Below are 17,760 nucleotides of genomic sequence, written 5' to 3' on the forward strand. Positions count from 1 at the left end.
GGTCATTTGAGACAAACTGCCTGAGAGGATGTTGTTAAATAGTTAAAGGCTGGTTATCCCCAGGAAAGAGGGATTGCCTCTTCCTGAAGTGACTGATGGCAGTAAAAGCTAGAGAAATGTCGAGGGAGAAGGGTAATGGCTACAATAACCTTGGATTTGTATTTTTCCTGCCAATCCAGTATTTTGGCTTCCATGATTCCTGTTGGTCCAACTTTTCCTTTCTTTAGTGACACTGTCACACTCCCCATCAGAGACCTGTCCCAAGAGTCTCTTCTGTTCCAACCTTGCTCAATTCTGCTATCTAATGCTTTTCTGAAAACTTCCTTAATCGAGTAGGTAGTCCACAAGATTCTTGGAAAACAGGAGGACATTCTACAGAGACAAAACCCAAGATGGGACCAGAACCCAGAGGGAGCTCCCACTTCCTGCCCATGCCCTTGGTCATGGACTGAGATTGGGCTCCATGTGTGCAAGGCAGTGCAGGGCTGAGACAGCTAGATCCCCTTCCCTGCAACCAGAATAACTCATCTCCCCTTCATGACTTGTGAGTGTGCTTTCAGATGCATGATGAAGTTGTTTTTGCTTTGGTTTGGTGTTGATTTGGTTTCATTTTAGAAGCTATTAAAAATATTGGATAGTTTTGGGAGTGGACTTAAAGTGAAATCAAGATGTCTGTCCCCCTTTGGGAGTTGGCCAAGACAGTCCATTGTAACCATTGACCCACACATGAGTTTTCATATGGTGAGATATGGAGGAACATAAGCCAAAGAGAATACAAGATCTCAGGACTTCCAGGATTTATTCTGTATCATTGTACATACTCACAGATTCAGCTATAATACTGTGGATGAAGTCAGAGTTATCATAGTAACTGTCCTCAGGCAGAGGCTCTGGCCACCTGAGGTTGGAATGGGGTGGAATCAGAGTAGGTACTGGGCAATACCAGCCCCAACCACACTATCACAAAGACATGCAGAAAAACAGGGTCAGGCAAGTTTACAGATAAGGTGGGCCATCCAGACTGGGAGACCTGAGGTAAGTGAGGCCACTGGCTCAGCTTTCTCTTTACTTGTATGGGTTGGCCTGAGGGCATCTGGGACACTAGAAGTGGTTATTTATGCTTGGGGGGCCCACTATACATCCTGTTTCTTCTGCTACTCCTCTGCAGGGGCTAAGACTTTTCCCAGCAGTGGCTGGACTGGGTGGGTCTCTTGGACCTGGCCAGTAGCTGGGAACAATGAGTGTTGCTCCAACTGCCCCTTCTGCTGCTCTGTTGCTTCTAGCTGCCCCTGCCCCAGGTGCTCCAACTGCTGCTCTTCTTTCTTTTCTAATTGCTCATCTCTCTTTGCTAGCTCTTGATCCAGTTGCTGGTCCAGGATTTTCTTCTCCTGTTCCAGCTGTTCCTTTAGCTGCTGCTCCCTTTGTGCTTTATCCTTTTCCAGCTGCTGCTCCAAGTTTTCTGCTTCTTGGTCCTCATGCTGTTCCTGTTGATGTTGCTTCACTTCCTGCTCACATTGCTCTAGCTCTTTCAGATGCTGTTCTGGGTGCAGTTTCTGCTCCTGTGAGTCTTCTTGCTTTTGTTCCAGATGCTGTTCCTGCTGCTGTAGTTCCTGCTTCTGTGATTCTTTGTGCTGCTTTTGTTCCAGATGTGGTTCCAGATGCAGTACCTGCTTCTGTGACTCTTGCTGCTGCTGTTCCAAATGCTGTTCCTGCTGCTGCAGTTCCTGCTTTTGTTCCAGATGCAGTTCCTCCTTCTGTGATTCTTGCTCTTTCTGTTCCAGGTGCTGTTCCTGCTGCTGCAGCTTCTGGGGCTGTGGCTCACAGTCTTGCTCAGGTACCCCCTTCACAGGAGTTGTGTGCTTCTCCCCATGTTCCAAGAGGACCTCCCTTGGCAACTCAAAGGTCACCTTCTGGCATGGGACAGGCAGTGAAGTTGGCTGCTTCACTTGCTCCTGCTGGGTATCAGTGGAAGGAGAAACAGGCTTGAGGGGCTCCTGACTGAGAGCAGGGGGAAGGGTCACTGGCAGAATGTGTTGCTGGGACATCTTGGAAGCTGCTTTTGGTCAACCTGAAAAATAGGAGGGGTCAGAGGGGTGGCTGAAGAGAGAAAGTAGATGAATTCCCAAGAATTCAGTGCCTGGTTTCTCAGCACCCTCTCTCTTCTCTGGGACTGGTCACTCTCCCATCACCTCCAGCTGTCATTCCCCAGAAGCAGCCAGAAGCAGCAGAGAGTGAGGATAATAATGTGGACAGGTGGGGAGAGGCCCACCTGGGAGCCGCCTTCTTTCCTACAAGAGGTCTGTCTCAGAGCTGCTCTGCCAGCATGGCCTGGGCACGACTGTGCCTCCTGCTTGTGACTTGTCCTTGTCTCTCCTCAGTTCTGACCCTCATTGACCAAGGAGAAGAGAAGAGTTCTGAGATTATAGCATAGAGAGGTAAAGTCCTAGGAAAGAAAGGCTTTCTAGAGGAATGCTGAGTCCTGGAAACCAATAGCCCATGCCGATGGGACATGAGAAGTCATGGCGTGAGACCTAGGTCAGAGTCATATTACATATTCTTGGTTTAAATCTCCCTGTGTGCTCCTTGGCAAGGTACTTAGCCCCTCTGGGCCTCAACTATCTCATCTTTAAAGTGAATGGATTGGTGTATTTAAGTCCCAAGATACTTTCCCTTGTGATCCAGAGCTTCAGCTGCAGCCCCACTGCTTAGGTGAGGGGTGGTGGTGGGAGGGGCTGCAAGGTTGCTGAGAGTGGAGCTGGCTCTTTCAAATCTCCACTTTTAAGTTGGGTTTTCCTGCCCCTGTTCGGCCTGGGTTTCTTCAAATAGAAAGTTTTCCCCATTCTGAAGTTTCCCCTTTTGCCACAGAACCAAGAGTTGCACGTGTTTCCCTGAAGCCCCTGCCCCCACAGAGAAGGCAAAATCACAGCAACCTAAGTCAAGCAATTTTAAGAAAGAATTTAGCCATATTGTCCCTGTGTCCACATCTCACCCCCCACCCTGTCTGTCTGTCTGTCTGTCCCAAAATATGGTCCCAAGAAAAGATGGAACAAGAGGGGATTGTTGTCTGTTCTGTTTCTATTCCACAGCACACATCCCTCAGCACAGTGACCTGAGCTCTTCTAGGAGGACAGGTGCTGCAGCCGAATCCAACCCATGAGTAATACCTGCACCCACCCTGAGTGGCCACCCTAGCCACATTTTGGCCTGCTGGAGGCCCCCAGTTTCAAGCCTGCTGCTGCTGGTTAACACTTACCAGGCTCACAGTAAGGATGGCTGGAGAGGCTTCTAGTGGAGTGCTGAGCTGAGCAGGGGCCAGGGCACCCTTTATACCATCCCCAACCTGGCCACCTTCCCAGGTTAAAGGAGATGGACTGGTTTCACCACTGAAGTTGGTCAACTTCCCCCAACCCCTTCCTGACTCACTGGAGGCACCTAAAGCAGAAAACCGCTCTGGGCCCCTTTTCACAAAGAGACACAGCTCCTTCCTGGCCAGAGGGCTCTGGGGGCTCAGGCACTCTTGTCTTACTCATGACCTGGGCAGAGAGGTGAGGGAGGCAGCTTGGGAACCGGGTCCCTTTTCCTACTGTTTTGTGACCTCAGCCAAGCATCTCTGAATCTCAATTTCTCCACCTATAAAATGGGTTTATCCCCATTATTAGGTTGAGAGATTCATTTCCAAGGGCAAGAATGGAAAGTTATGTGTCTTTCTGGAATATCCAGACCACGGTATATTGTGTAAAGATGGGAAGAATCAGTTCTCATCAAGACACAGTTACTGAGGGTTCTCTTGGCCATGAGCTCACAGCCCCTCTGCTCTCAGGACCTGTCTATAACTTTATTCAGGGAGAAAATAAACTCTGTCTTCAGGGGGAGAGAACTTTAGGCCAATACAGACTAATAGAGGGCTTGTAGGAGTCTCCTGCTATGTCCCATGGGCTGCCTAGGCTCCATGCCCAAGGCTGTAGTTCAAAAGTTCCTAAGAATAAAAACTCATAGATACTCCAAAACATGAGCCACTCTAGGCAAGGAAACAGCCATTTAATATACAATATATAAAATAAGGATTGCTTTTTATGTTGCTAGAACACTTTCTATAATTTTTTTGAAAATGCATGAAAATATAAAGATGAAATCAAACCATCTATTGCTTTCTCCAAACCATTCTCTAGAAGAGCTTAGGTAATCTTGCAGAGTGGGTACTGCAGTTTGTCCCTCCCTGATATTGGTGGTGACTCAGAACACCTGGAATTAAATCCAAACTCATGCCTTGGTGTCAGAGAGCCTTGCTGAGGGTCTCCCAGGAGGAACCCGGCACTCTCACAACTGGGGTTGGTGCTCCATGGGTCCCTGGCTTTTTGTTCCTCAGCATCAGCATGAATGTCAGGGCTGCCACAGAGCCTTTCCTGACTACCCCTTCCATGGGGTTATCTTTTGGTTTGCTTCATGTCACTAGTAACAATTGAGAGCTCTTTTATTTGTATTTGGTCACTAGATTCTTTCCTATTTCTCCCATTGAAGAATAAGCCTTATAGGGCAGGGGTCAGTTTGCCTCATGTGTGCTCCACGACACCCCAGAACCCATCATAACCACCACACAGAATCAGTGCTCTGCAAATAGTAAGTGAAGGAATGAATGAATAGTGCATCTCAACACCTGGAGATAACTGACCTGGAGATAACTGCTGTCGAACAACTTAGTGTGTCTCTGTGTATGTATGTGTATAAACAAAACTGAATTGTGATGTGCTTTTTTATGATTGGTTTATAGCTTATTTTATGAACATTATTTAAACTCACTTCTTTACAACCTAATAAATAATAACTATTAGAACAATTTGAAGACAAATATTCATATCTAGGGCTAATTTTGAGAAGTATTCAGATTCTTTGTGGATTTTCCAAAAGGCACCTTCCTTCCAGCCTCAGATAGATCAGTTAAACGATTAACTTTGCCACATTCCAGGGACTCAGTCTGCAAAGAGAGATGGAGGGACTCGTGCCTCTGAAAGACTGCCCACCTCATTCCCATTCTGATCTCTGAGCCCACGTGGGACCTACCTCTGCCTCCTCCATAGCACCGGGACTGTGTCATTTTCTGGGGCTGGGGAAGTCCTCCCCTTCACCTCACTGATGGAGAACTAGCATAGGTACCCATGGCCTTGAAACTCTGCTGCTGATCTCACATGGCAGGAATTTGCCTCTCCCCAACCCATGACAGTCCCAGGGCAGCAGACTCTGCTTCCGGAAGTCACACTGGTCTTATGGGTTCCAGGAGCTGTATCTGCAGATCTGCCACCTGCCCTCTGAATCACAGCATAATGAGAGCTTTGTGGGGATACAGTGTGTGTGAGCCTTTGGCCATGGGCAAAGTTAGGGAGTAGGAAGGAGGGAAGATGAGCATGAAGCTGAGGTGTGTGCACGTGTGTGTGTGCAGGGCCAGAGTTGGAGGGATCCTTGCATTTTAAAAGCTCAGAGGCCTCATTCTCTGTCCTCAGGTTGCTGCATTTGTGGGCCTGATATGCATGTATATTGGGGAGATTCTCTCAGTGTCTGTGTGAGTGACCTCCTAGGGTCCACATGATAAGTGAGGGTAACTGTCTAGCCCCTGCCCAGCATAATGAGGATGAGCTCACACACCATGACACCTGCAGAGGCCTTGATTCCAGCTCTTCCCCAGCCCAAGGAAGCCCTGGCTATTTCTCTTGCAGAGGTGGAAACTGGCAGGTTCTCTTTCTCTTGGAGTGAGACAGCCTCTTTGAGTGTTGCTCAACTGTTGAGGGGAGAGGGGGACTGATCACAGCATTCACTGCCCTGGGGAAGGGGTGCTGAGAACAGTTTTAGTAGGCAGTGTGGGGTGATGGCAGACAGTCCTGGGAATATGCCTTGGGCCAGAAGGTCTTGTGTTCCCTCCCATCTTGGGTAGCCCTGCCTAGGCTGTTTCTAAGCAAGGCCATGCCCCCACACTCTGAGGCCGCTAACCTCTGATCCCTCCCCACAGGCTGACTCCTCTGCCCAGGACACTGTCATCTACATTATCTCTCAATCTGCAGCCTGCACTAGTTGCTTCCCTACATGCCCTGAGTCCTTACCATCCTCCATGGCCTCCTGAACCTGACCTTTGCCCCTCATTCCCCTTTTGTGCCCATCTGTGCTCTTGGGGTGACAAAGCAAGACAGGGACATGGGACGATGAAAGGGCCAAGAGGCTGATTCTTCCCCTGGCTTCGGTGCTGGTCTGTCTAATGTGCCTTTTGTTCTCCTTAGGTCTTCTTCTGGCTCCCCTTCTCAGCCTGTGGGATGGCTGGTCCTGCGTCCAGTCCCCAATGCATTGCTCTCACTCTGCTTGCCGTGGAAGACGAGTTTTAGTCCTGGTTTTGGTGCAGCAACAGGAACAAAAGCATGAATGGCTCCCAGTAGTGGGAAAAGGAGATGCTCTGTGTCCTCTCCTCCAGCTGGCAGAATGCCACCCCCTGCCCTGGGCTCACTTTGGGAAATCACATTCTTTGTAGTTGATTCTCTGCACTGGAAGACAGCAGCATGTCTGAGCTGAAGGAGCCTTGGAGAATGCATGGAGAAGGCCTCACCCAGTGCCTAATGCATGGGAGTTTCTGAGCACAGCCAAGCCCCCTCCACTGGGGCTCATCCCCTCTTGTGACAGGTGGGCACTGAAGTCTGGAGAGAGGACATGAGTAGCCAAAGCACAGGGAGTCTGTGATAGAGCTGGGCTATAATCCATGCATACTGACCTCCATCTAGGGACTCTCCTCCCCACCAGCCTGACTTCTCAGGTGCTTGAACAACTGATGGTCATATGACAGGTTGCACAAGTGACCTCAAACATCTTCCAAGTCTGAACTAGTCATTTACTGACTGCTCCCAATGTGGTCAGTTCTGGGTTTTCTGTAGGAAGGGCCAGTTTTCCTTAGCTCAGATTCAGCCAAAATGCCCTTGGGATAGTTCTCATTGGTCCAAGGGACAGACAGCTTTCCTCTAGTCTGGTGCTGGTACTGAAGTTTGTTTTCACCTGACCTCACCTGGGGGAGTGTTACTATTCAGGATGGGTACTTGCTTTGGGGGCAGACAGGTGTGGGTTTGAATCCCACTGCACTTCCTGGACAATTATCTGGACAATTCACTTTACTCCTATGACCCTAAGTTTATTTGTCTATAAAATGGAATATGAATACCTCCTTCAATTTCTGTAAGGATTTGGTGAGCTAATATATGTGGCTAGCACATAGATTGTATTCAGAAACTAACCATTATATTGCTGGGAGTCATGGCCAATGTTTGCTGATGGAATGCTGTGTGTTACCTGCCTAACTAGATAGAGTTTTAAGGGTGCAAGATAGTCAAGACTCATCTCATTTTGCTAATGAAAATTCCAAAGTCAGACAGTGCCTGGGAGGAGAGTGGGGATGGAAGTCAGGCTCCTGACTTCCTATCGGCTCCTTCCAGTCTATGTGCTGCAGGCCTCAGGTGATGCTGTATCTCAGCCAGAAGATTGTGTCCTCTGTGCTTAGGAGGCCTCGTGTGCATTAACTGTGTTCCCGAGTGGCAGGCTCACTGAGGAAACCCAATAGGTTTGCATTCCTACAACATGATGTGCATGGAGAGGCCTGGGGGCCTGTGTATGCAGAGGAGAGGCAGTGGCTTGAGTCTAACTTTGATGTGGACAAAGGGGTCCAGGTAACAGAGTACAGCTCAGACAGCTACATGCAGCCAGAGACAGACTGTAAAGGCTCTGCCAGCATATAGCATGTGGGGTGAATGGTGAAGAAGGTATGGGTAGGACTCCACAGGGATTGTGCAGGGAGAGAAAGGCAGGGGGAGGGACCCAGTAGGCAGGGGACAGACAGACAGACAGACAGACAGGAAGAGTGGCAAGGCCATGGGTGGATGAGGTAGGGGAGGGACATCGCAGAGGAAAGAGAAGAGGCAGGTACACAACAAAAGGGTAGAGAGGGACAAAGTTCAGCCATGCTGCCTTCTCCAGAAGTGTCATCAATGGTCAGACAAGTCAAAGGAGGCAGGGATGCCCATGTGACTTGGCTGGCCTCCTGGTTTGCACTCCCACTCCGCTCCCTCCCTGCTTATTAGGGACTGGTGGGGGACACCTGATCCTTCATCATGCCTCCTGAGATGAGGAATTACTCTTAAAATTACTCCTGAAAGTGGCTTCAGAGACCATGTAGATGCATGTGGAGTCATATGAATGCACGTGTGTTTGTGTGTGAGTACATAGGTATCTCTCTGTGTTGTGTGTATATGAGTTCTTGTGTGTGTGTGAGAGAGAGAGAGAGAGAGAGAGAGAGAGAGAGAGAGAGATCTGGGCACATATCAGGTCCTGAAGGAAACATTTTCACCAAGATGAGTTGTCCAAATTTTCCTGCCTCTCTCAGGCCTTGCTGAGCCCCTAAAGCAGCCCTAGCCCAGATCCTTTCTAACTTCATCCGTGCTCCATACAGTGGACTATTTGTCAGGAAGCTGTCCAACTGCTCCAGACTCCAGATGGGCTGGGCTGGTCCAGGGTATAAAACAGGGCCTATTTCTTTCCCCTTAAACCATGCTTCCCATTGCCTACCTCTAACAAACCAGACTCAGGGCAAGTGCTGTGTGCCGAGGCTCCAGTTGGGCCAGTGCACTGGGGAGAGCCTTGACCTAACTACCACTTCCCCTCTCAGTCTGTGGGAGATACAACCTCTGCTCCTGCTCTCCTGATGGAGAGGCTGGTACAGAAGTTGAGAGATGGGTGCAATGCATGCTATGCTCTCAAGTAACTGGCCAGGGCATGGATGCAAATGTGAGCAGGCCAGGGATACAAGAGTCTCCCTGGGGAGAAAGCAAAGGAAACAAATGTTCGAATCTGCTGTTTACCAGACATGGTGTTAAATAGGCCTCATCTACTATCTCATTTAATCCTCTGCATTTAACAGGTGAGGAGCTGAGGCTCAGAGCAGTGCAACGACTGGACAAGGGCCCCACAGTTGGATCAAGCGTGTATATCTCTGCTCCCAGTCTGACCTCTCCACCTCTAAAGGCAGAGGTGTCCATCAAGTCAATAGACACTGAAGTCCTGTGTCCCCAGGAAGAGTCCAGGTTTGGCACAGGGGAAGACTGGAGAGCTGCAAACCGGAAGACAAGCAAGCCAGAAATTGCTGGAGTGGCTGAAAAGTTATTTTCCTGCCACTCAGGTTAAACAAGGAAGCCTGCTTGGTGGGAGATGAAGGGGCAGGAAGGGGAGAGAAAGGTCACGGGGAGAAAGGTGAACCCAGAGCTCCTGTTACATGTGAGTTCTTGCTTGCTCACCTCTAGCCTGACCCTTCTTTCTTCCTTGTACCTCTGCCCCCAGCACTTATCCCAGGAGCCTCAGGCCCTAGTCACCTTAGAACAGCCTCCCAACCCAGCAAAGGGCTCACCTGTGAGAAAGCTGGTGCTGGAGGAGCCTTCCGGTCACCATCTAGAGAGGGCAAGGATCACACAGGGGTCAATGGCAGATCTGGGCCCATCCATATCTCCCAAGTTCACATTTACTCACCGCTGTGCCTTTGTGCCTGCTGTTCTCTCTGCTAAAAGTACCTTTTGCCCCTTCTGCCTTATTTTTGGTTCAACTGCACGAGGAATACAGCATCAAACAAAGCAGATAAAAACTCCACCTGTCTAAAGCTTTCATTCCAGTATGGGAGGCAGGAGACAAGTGAAATAAACACACATCTGGACTCTAAAGCCTGTCTGAAATACTATGTAGAAAAATAGGGCACAAAAGGGGCTCATGGAATGCTAGGGGAGGGGATGTCTTTCATTTTAAATGGAGTAGTCAGGTAAGGCAGCTTTATTTGTAGTAGCCAAAATCTGGAGCCAGTCCAAACAAGCACTTCCTTAGTGTTTATTCAAGCAAACAGCAGTTGATGTAGTGTTGAGGGGAGGAGAGGGGACACCAGCTGTATAGGACTCCAAAGACACAGGGAAGTCTTTCCAGTGTGCCATCTTCCTAAAATGAGTTTTCTGTCATTCGTAGTTCTGGAGCAGCTTGTGGAAAATGGATATAATTTCTTCCTTGGATGTTTGGTGGAATTCATCAGTGTAGCCATCAGTGCGTGGAGGTTTCTTTAGGGGCAGATGTTTAATTGAAAATATAATATCTTTAACTAATTTAGAGGTTTCCAGATGATCTATCTCCTTTCAAATGAACTAATTTTGTCTTTCAAGAAATTCATTCATGTTACGTTTTAAAATTTATTGACATAAACTTTTTTATAATATGCCTTTATTTTTTTAAATACCTACCGAATTTATAGTAAGGTAACTTCTTTTATTCTTGATTTGATAATTTATGGCCTATCTTTTTTTCTGGCATGGTCTGGCTAGTGTAGCCACCAATTTTATCAGTCTTTTTAAAGAACCAGCTTTTGTTTCTTTGATTTTCTGCATTTTTATTTTTCTGTTTCATTGATGTCTGACCCAAATATTGGAGAAGGGACTACTTCTCATTTTATTAGGACAGCATTACTTTTCTACCACAAGAGAAAGACATTACAAGAAAATTACAGACCAATATTTCTCGTTAACAAAACTTAATGTAATTTTAGCAAATCAAATCTAAGAACATGTAAGAAGGATTAAGCAACCTATTAAATAAGGTTTACCTCAGGAAGGCAAGGTTGTTGTAACATTCACAGATCAATCAATGTAAATCACCACATTAACAGATAGAAAAAGAAAAAATATATAATCATCTCAATAGATGCAGAAAAAGCACTTCTCAAAATCAACATCCATTTATTTTGTTAAAAGATTTCTTAGTACAGTGGAAAGAGAAGGGACAGTCTCATGTGGCAGAGGAAAAAAGAGAAGGATGAAGGCATCCCGCCTGGAAAGAAAAAAGTAAAACTCCCAGGGGACCTAATCAAATATGTAGAAAATCCTACAGGATTTACATGAAGCTATTAAAACTAATAAGTAGTATATAAGATTAATATACTAAAATAATTGTATTTTTACATACTGATGGAGAATAGTTACAAACTGAAATAAAATATCATTTACAATATGATCAAAGTATCAATATATAAACTATTTATGGAAAATATGACAAAACATATGCAAAACTTGATCACTGAAAGCTATAAAACTTAAAAAAAAAGTAAAGATGGCCTAGGTAAATTGAGAAATATTCCATGTTTATTAGTCGAAATACTCAGTATTGTTAAGATATTCATTCTTTTCCAATTTAATCTATATATTAAGTCAATCCCATTCAAAATCTCAGTAGACTTTTGTTTTTATAGAAATTGTTTATTCTAAAATTCCTACGGAATTGCAAAGGACCTAGAATAACTAAAACAACTTTGAAAAAGTTCAAAATTACAGGACTTAATATTATCTGACTTTAAGACTTACATAAAAAGTTACACTAAATAAGACAAAATGGCAGGATAAATAGGTTAATTAAGTATAAAAACTAAGAGACAAGTGCAAACAAATATGGCCAATAGATTTTTGACAAAGATGTAAAAGCAATTAATTCAGTAGAGAAAAGATAGTATGGAACAAGGGATATCCATATAGTTCCCTTCATACTCCTCCTACCAAAAAACCTTTTTTGAAACTTTCGCTATACAAAAATTAACTTACAGAGGAAAACAGGAGAAAATCTTTGTCTCCTAGGAGTAGGCAGAGATTTCTTAAATATGAAACTAAGAACAAGATCCATAAAATTACAAAAAATTGATTACAGATATCTCCTGCTTTTAGAGAGTAGTGTAACCCAAACTTTTAGAAAGTAGGGGATACTCTTCACTTTATGCCATTTTGGCTTATAAAAGGTTTCATAGTAACATTCTATTATTAGATAGTGAGGGGAACTTCTCATTAGATTTTATTAAAATTCAGAACTACTCTTTGAAAGAAACTTTAAAAGAATGGAAAGGCAAGCCACAAACTGGAAGAACTTGTATCAAGAATACATATATATATATATATTTGTATAAATATATAACTATATATATTTATAACTATATAGCTATATATTTATGTATAAATACATAACAATTTATTTTATATAAAACAAATATATTTATATATAAATGCAAATATTTATATGTATTATTTATATATTTATATAAAATATATAAATATAAGCAAATGTAAATATATATATATTTATAGCTCATTAAAGTGAAGAAATATTTGAACAGATAATTCACCAAAGAAGTTATATGGGGACAAATGACCACAAAGAAAGATGCTCAATATCAATAGCCATTAAGGAAATGCAAATTAAAGTTGCAATGAAATAACTCTATGTCTATATTAGAATGCCTAAAAATTAAAAAAAAAAACTGAGTATACAAAATATCAGCAAAGATGTGCAACAACCTGAATTCTCATGCACTTCCTGTGGGAATGGAAAATGTCACAATCATTTTGGAAAACAGCTGGGCAGTGCTTGAATAGTAATACATATCCCTACTACTAAATAACACAGCCTTTGCACTCTTAGGTCTCTACCCAAGAGAAGTGAAAGCATATGGCCATCAAAAGATTTGTATGAATGTTCATAGCAACTTTATTATTTGTAATAGCCAAAACCTAGAACCAATCCAAATGTCCATCAATAGAATAATGAACAAAAATGTGTTCTATCTATACAATGAGGGCCTATACATTCTCAGTGAGAATCTATACATTCTCATTTACTATCCAGAAATAAAAAATAATGAACAATTTAGATACATGCAACAACTTATTTGAATCTCAAAGTAGTTTGCTGGGTGAAGAAGTCAGGCATAAAAGAATACACACTGGATGATTCCACTCATACAATTCTTGCAACTGAAAACTAATTTATAGAGATCAAAAGTAGGTAAGTTGTTTTTTGGGGATTGGTGGGCAGAGGGAATTATGAGGGAGGAAATATAAAGGGGCATTAGAAAAATTTTAGAATATGTCAATTATATACCCAAAACACAATAAAAATAGAAGTTTAGGAGTATGGTGAATAAGGCTAATTTTTTTATCCCATCTATCCACTTGGATTATGGAGGTGTGTTTTGGGGACAAATTATTAAAGTATGGTGGCTTCTCTGAGGGAAATATATACCTGGTGACAGAGAGAGTTTTAAGGAGAACCGTGAATTGTCTATACACTATATGTCAGACCCTACATTAATTACTTTAAATAAATTATCTTCTTTAATTTTCATAAAAACCCTTTGAGGTAAGTACCATTACCCTCACTTTACAGATGAGGAAATGGAGCCAGAGAGAGGCTGAACCACCTGCTCTAGGACTGAAGAGCCAGTGCTGATGTCATGGGACTCCATTACCTGCTCCAGAATGGAGCTTTGGAAAGTCCTGGGAGCTCCACCTCTACCTAAACCCTCCTCAGGCATGGGGGAGGGGAACCACTCCTAGGGACATGCTTATTCTGGTCTCAAATGTGGTACCCAGGGACCCAGCTCTGGAATTCTTTTTTTTTTTTTTTTATTTCAATCATTGTTCAAGTACAGTTTTCTCCCCCCTACTCCCGTTCCAGCCCATCCACCCAACCCTCCCCCCTTCCCCCCATTACCCGCCACCCCTAGTTTTTGTCCATGTGTCCTCCAAATTTGTTCCTGTAATCCCTACCCATTCCCCCCTGAAATTCCCTCTTCTCTCCCCTCTGGCCACTGTGAGACTATCCCCTATTTCAGCGTGTTTGGTTATATTTTGCTAGTTTTTTGTTTTGTTTTGTTTTGTTTTGTTGTTTATGGAATTCTTGCAGTTAAGGTGACTGGAGGGCTTCCTGCAATGCAGGACTTGCATTTCCAAGCCAGGATGAGTCAGTTACCCTAACTGTGGCTCAGCAGAAGCCCTGTGCCTCTGGACACTGGTTTTCTGGCTCTTCAGCCCTTCATGACATGCCCAGAACATTTTCTTAGACTTAGGCCATACAGGTGAGATGGTTCCACTGGTTAAGGAGCAAAGGGAGACAACATTTTACTTATTGTGCTTTTATTTTTGAGCTATTTAATGTCAGGACCACTAGGAATGACGATACCACAGAAATGGTATCTTCAACCTTCCAGTTCCAGTTGGGGCCTCCCCAGAGTGGGGGACTATGAAGGGAAATAGGGGCTCCTGGTCAGAAGTAAATGGTGGTCAGTGAGAAACAGCTTTTCCAGATGTAGGTCTGGCCTGAGCTTACCAAGTTTTGGGCATGGCCATCTACTCATTTGGGACAGTCTACTTCTTTGTCTTCTTCTGCGCCAGGCTATCTGGCTTGGGCCCAAGTTTTGGACTTTGGAGTGACTGTTGGTTTGGGGAGCCTGGGCTCTCAGGTGGGGATGGCTTGGGCTCAGAATCTTTATTCAGGGCCGTGCACTCAGGCTTGGGCTCCAAAGAACAGCACTTGGGCTCAATGCAGCAGGGGGGTTTTGGTGGGCAGCAGCGGGGTTTGGCTGGGCAGCAGCAGGGCTTTGGTGAGCAGCAGCAGGGTTTTGGTGGACATGGTTTGCATTTTGGTTGTTCACCCATCTTCCAGAGTTTCGGAGGTCCTAGAAGAAAGAGAATATTCTCAGAAGGAAAGTAGGCTGCCTGTTTTCACTTCCCCTTTCATTGACCCCCAAACTCATTCATCTTCAGAGAGGTGACTCAGACCAGGACAAGGAAAGCAGGGCTGGACACACCTAAGGGCACAGGAAGTTCACAGTTCACAAGCAGTCCCCACGAGTCCATGGGTTGGTTCCTCACTAGGTAGTTGTTTTTTAGGTAAAAATGAAAAGATCAGAATTGTGAGAAATTTGCCTGAGGTTTTTTAGCTAAGGAGGAACAGTGTGACCTTTAGTATCCTGAATGTGGGTCCAGTGTCAGGCACTTCACAAACATTATCTCATGAATGGGCACAGCCTGCCTAAGAGGTTCTTATCCCATTTTACACTTGAGAATGGCTAAAGTTCAGCAATCTGCCTCAGTGGCTCATAAGTGCATTCAAGCCAGCCTATATCCCAGCGCAGAGCACGTGCTTAATCTGGTCTCACATGTGGCCCCCAGGGATCCAGGTGCAATGAGAGTCTTGCACTTAGGGCAACTGACCATTAGTCACATCCTTTCTGTGAGCACCATCTCTCCCCTGGCACCTTTCAGCTCATGGGCAGTCACCAGCCAGGGGGCTATGACAGCAACAGGATATGGAAAGGACATTGCTCCTGGCATCACAGGCCAGGGTCAAGGTCTGGCTCTATAACCCCCAAGGCACAGGGTGGGGGCAGCTCTCCTCACTTCTTTGGGCTGTATCTCTTCCTCTCTATGGGGCAGTGTCTGGGGATGAGGAAACATGAAGTGGACTCTACAATTGTCCTCAAACTCAGTCATTCAGGACTCTTAGAATTTCCTGATTCTTCCAGGAGCAGGAAAACCAAATGATTCTTTCTTTGCTTCTTATCAACCCACCTTCAACCCACCCAGGAAATCCAAGGTCTCCCAGTAATTAGGCCTCAGCCCTGATATGTGGACCTTGGGGCAGCACCTCTATGGTTTCTGTCCTGTCCCTCCTGTGGCACAAGGATGACAGCCACTGTTGAGGCCCCAGAGCAGGACAGATGGAATGGAAGTGACTGGGAGTCAGTGGGCAGAGACCTGGAGAGCCCTCTAGCCTTGGAGGTGGTATGGAGGGAGGGGAAATGTGGAAATGAGTAAGTATGCTGGCTAGGGAGGTGCCTGGTCTGTCAGAGCCCTGTCACTGGGTGGAGGAGGATGGGCATGGGAGCTGGAGTGACAGCTGCCGAGGTAGAATTGTCATAACCTGCCAGCTTCCAGCACTCACAGATAAGCCTCTGGCCCAAACTGGTTTTTAAAATTGAGCCAGGGTTTCCACTAGGTACACATGCTTGTATATCTGTGTGTGTGCATTAGGGCACAAACTGACATGTGTGTCTCTGTGTATTTGTGTGTCTGTACAGAAAGAAGTACAAACTCAAGGGAGAACTTGAGGTTTCTGAGGCAGCTGTGTGTCTGGACCAAAGGGAGATTTCTTTGTACTTGTTCATTGAACCTTAAAATTGGAGCCTGCCTGAATGGCTCATAAAGTGCTTGTTTCTGTTGTGGCCTCAGTCCCTCCTGCCAGTGGACCCTTCCTCATCCTCTGTCCCAACCCTGCCCTGCCACCCTGCCACTCTCTCTCAGCCCTGCTCCACATTCTCCATTGGAAGTGTAGAAAACCACATCACTCATCTTTTTTGTTCTTTTCTGTGTTCTGAGGATGGTGGGGCTCCTGCATACAAGAACTACAAATCCCCCTCACACCAAAGCCTCCTTGAGTGGGATGGAGAGCCAGACCACCCCTCCTTGCCATTGAAGGTGGCTTCAGTTCATGGAAGGCAAGCAGGGTTCTCAAATTAAGTGGTTCCTAAAGAGTACCTGTTAGGTGACCTACTCTGCTGTAGACTCGGGGTCTTCGCTGTCTTGGGTAAAGGATGTTAGGCTCTTAGCCTCAACCCTTTTTATCTGGTGATTTACCTGAATCAGCTTGTGTGTGTGAGCTGGGTCCCCTGAGACTGACGTGGCTGATACCCCCTCCCACTGGAAACAGTAACTTTCCAACTGACAAGCTGTGTGTCCCTGCACCAGCCCAGCCTCTCTCCATCCCAACTTTCAGAACCATCAGAGCCTCATCTCAGCATTTCTCCATGGGACAGAGAGGCTGGCAGGTGCCTGAGGAGACTGTCACTGTGCCCTTTGCTGCTGTCTGAGGGGCAGACTATGGTGACTCCCCTTCAGGGTCCACCCTGCTGTGATTCCTGAACTGGAGCACCAGGAGAGAGAGATTTCAGGAGGAAGGGTCACGTCGAAGTCCCTGCCTCCAGTGGTCTGTTCCCTCTACACTCCCAAGCGCCCAGCTGTGTGTCTGCTCCCTGAACTGGGTCAGAGGCAGGTTCTCACCTGCGAGGGGAAAGTGACTTCTAGGGAGGGCGTTGGCCTCAATTCATTCATGACTCGATGCCTGTTATTCAGGAAATAATTGGCATTCAGGAAGAGGTTTCTGCTTAGTCTCAAAAACAGGATCATAGACCAGAACTCCTAAGCAGTGGGAGTAGGGGACAAGACACACAGTCTCTCCCTGTAGGTCAAGAGACAGTGCAAAGAGGCTGAGGTGGCAGAGATCTACCCTGTGGGTGCCCTGACTTGCTCAGCAGGGAAGAGGAAGGTGAGAGGCAGAGCAAAGGGGAGGTACACAGAAAAGGGAACTAGAACAGAGACATCAGCATAAAAATGGGGTGATGAAGGGAGCATAGAAGAGGGCCCAGCCTCATTCTTTGTCTCCTTGTGGTCTTCTAAGCCACTTGAAAGAAATTCTGTGTGTGCTTGATCACCCTGTGGCCCCCTGGCTGGAGGGGGGGTGGTGGTAAATTTGGGCACAGGAGTGTTTGCAGAGAGCCTGCATCTGTCTGACTCCTTGTCTGAATCTATCCCCTTAGAGGCCAGACCTGAGTCCAGGCTCTGAGAAGTGAGACGGAGGAGCTAGCCCCTTATTTTCTGTTGCTTTTTTTGTTTGTCTGTGAAAGTTTTTGCATCCTTTAAGATTTCTTCCCTTTGCTGCTCTGTCTCTCAATGGCACTGTTTCTTGCCTCTTTTCTTCTCTCTTCTGTGCTGTGGTCTACCTTTCTCCCCCCGAAGGTCACTACCCTGGAGTGGACAGTTCAGAGCCCTCAGTCCACTTAGAAGTCCAGCATGTTGGTCTCCATCCTTCACAGTCTGGACAGGGCTGTTTCTATATCCTGGT

General features: G+C 45.9%; 1 protein-coding gene across 2 annotated transcripts; it reads right to left on the reverse strand.

The window, feature by feature from the left end:
- Nucleotides 1-780: 780 nt before the first annotated feature.
- Nucleotides 781-3,335, reverse strand: IVL (involucrin). Of its 2 annotated transcripts, none has more exons than XM_028503124.2 (2): nucleotides 3,254-3,335; nucleotides 781-2,068 (listed from the first exon to the last, which is right to left on the reverse strand). In XM_028503124.2, the coding sequence occupies exon 2, from the start codon at nucleotides 2,043-2,045 to the stop codon at nucleotides 1,155-1,157; it is 891 nt and encodes a 296-aa protein (XP_028358925.1). In that variant the 5' UTR covers nucleotides 2,046-2,068; nucleotides 3,254-3,335; the 3' UTR covers nucleotides 781-1,154. The 2 variants fall into 2 exon arrangements, with proteins under 2 accessions (XP_028358925.1, XP_035871229.1); XM_036015336.1 differs by having other exon boundaries at nucleotides 781-2,097; nucleotides 3,254-3,288.
- Nucleotides 3,336-17,760: the final 14,425 nt, after the last annotated feature.

The sequence above is a fragment of the Phyllostomus discolor genome, chromosome 14 (assembly GCF_004126475.2).
Source record: "Phyllostomus discolor isolate MPI-MPIP mPhyDis1 chromosome 14, mPhyDis1.pri.v3, whole genome shotgun sequence".
Lineage (NCBI taxonomy): Eukaryota > Metazoa > Chordata > Mammalia > Chiroptera > Phyllostomidae > Phyllostomus > Phyllostomus discolor.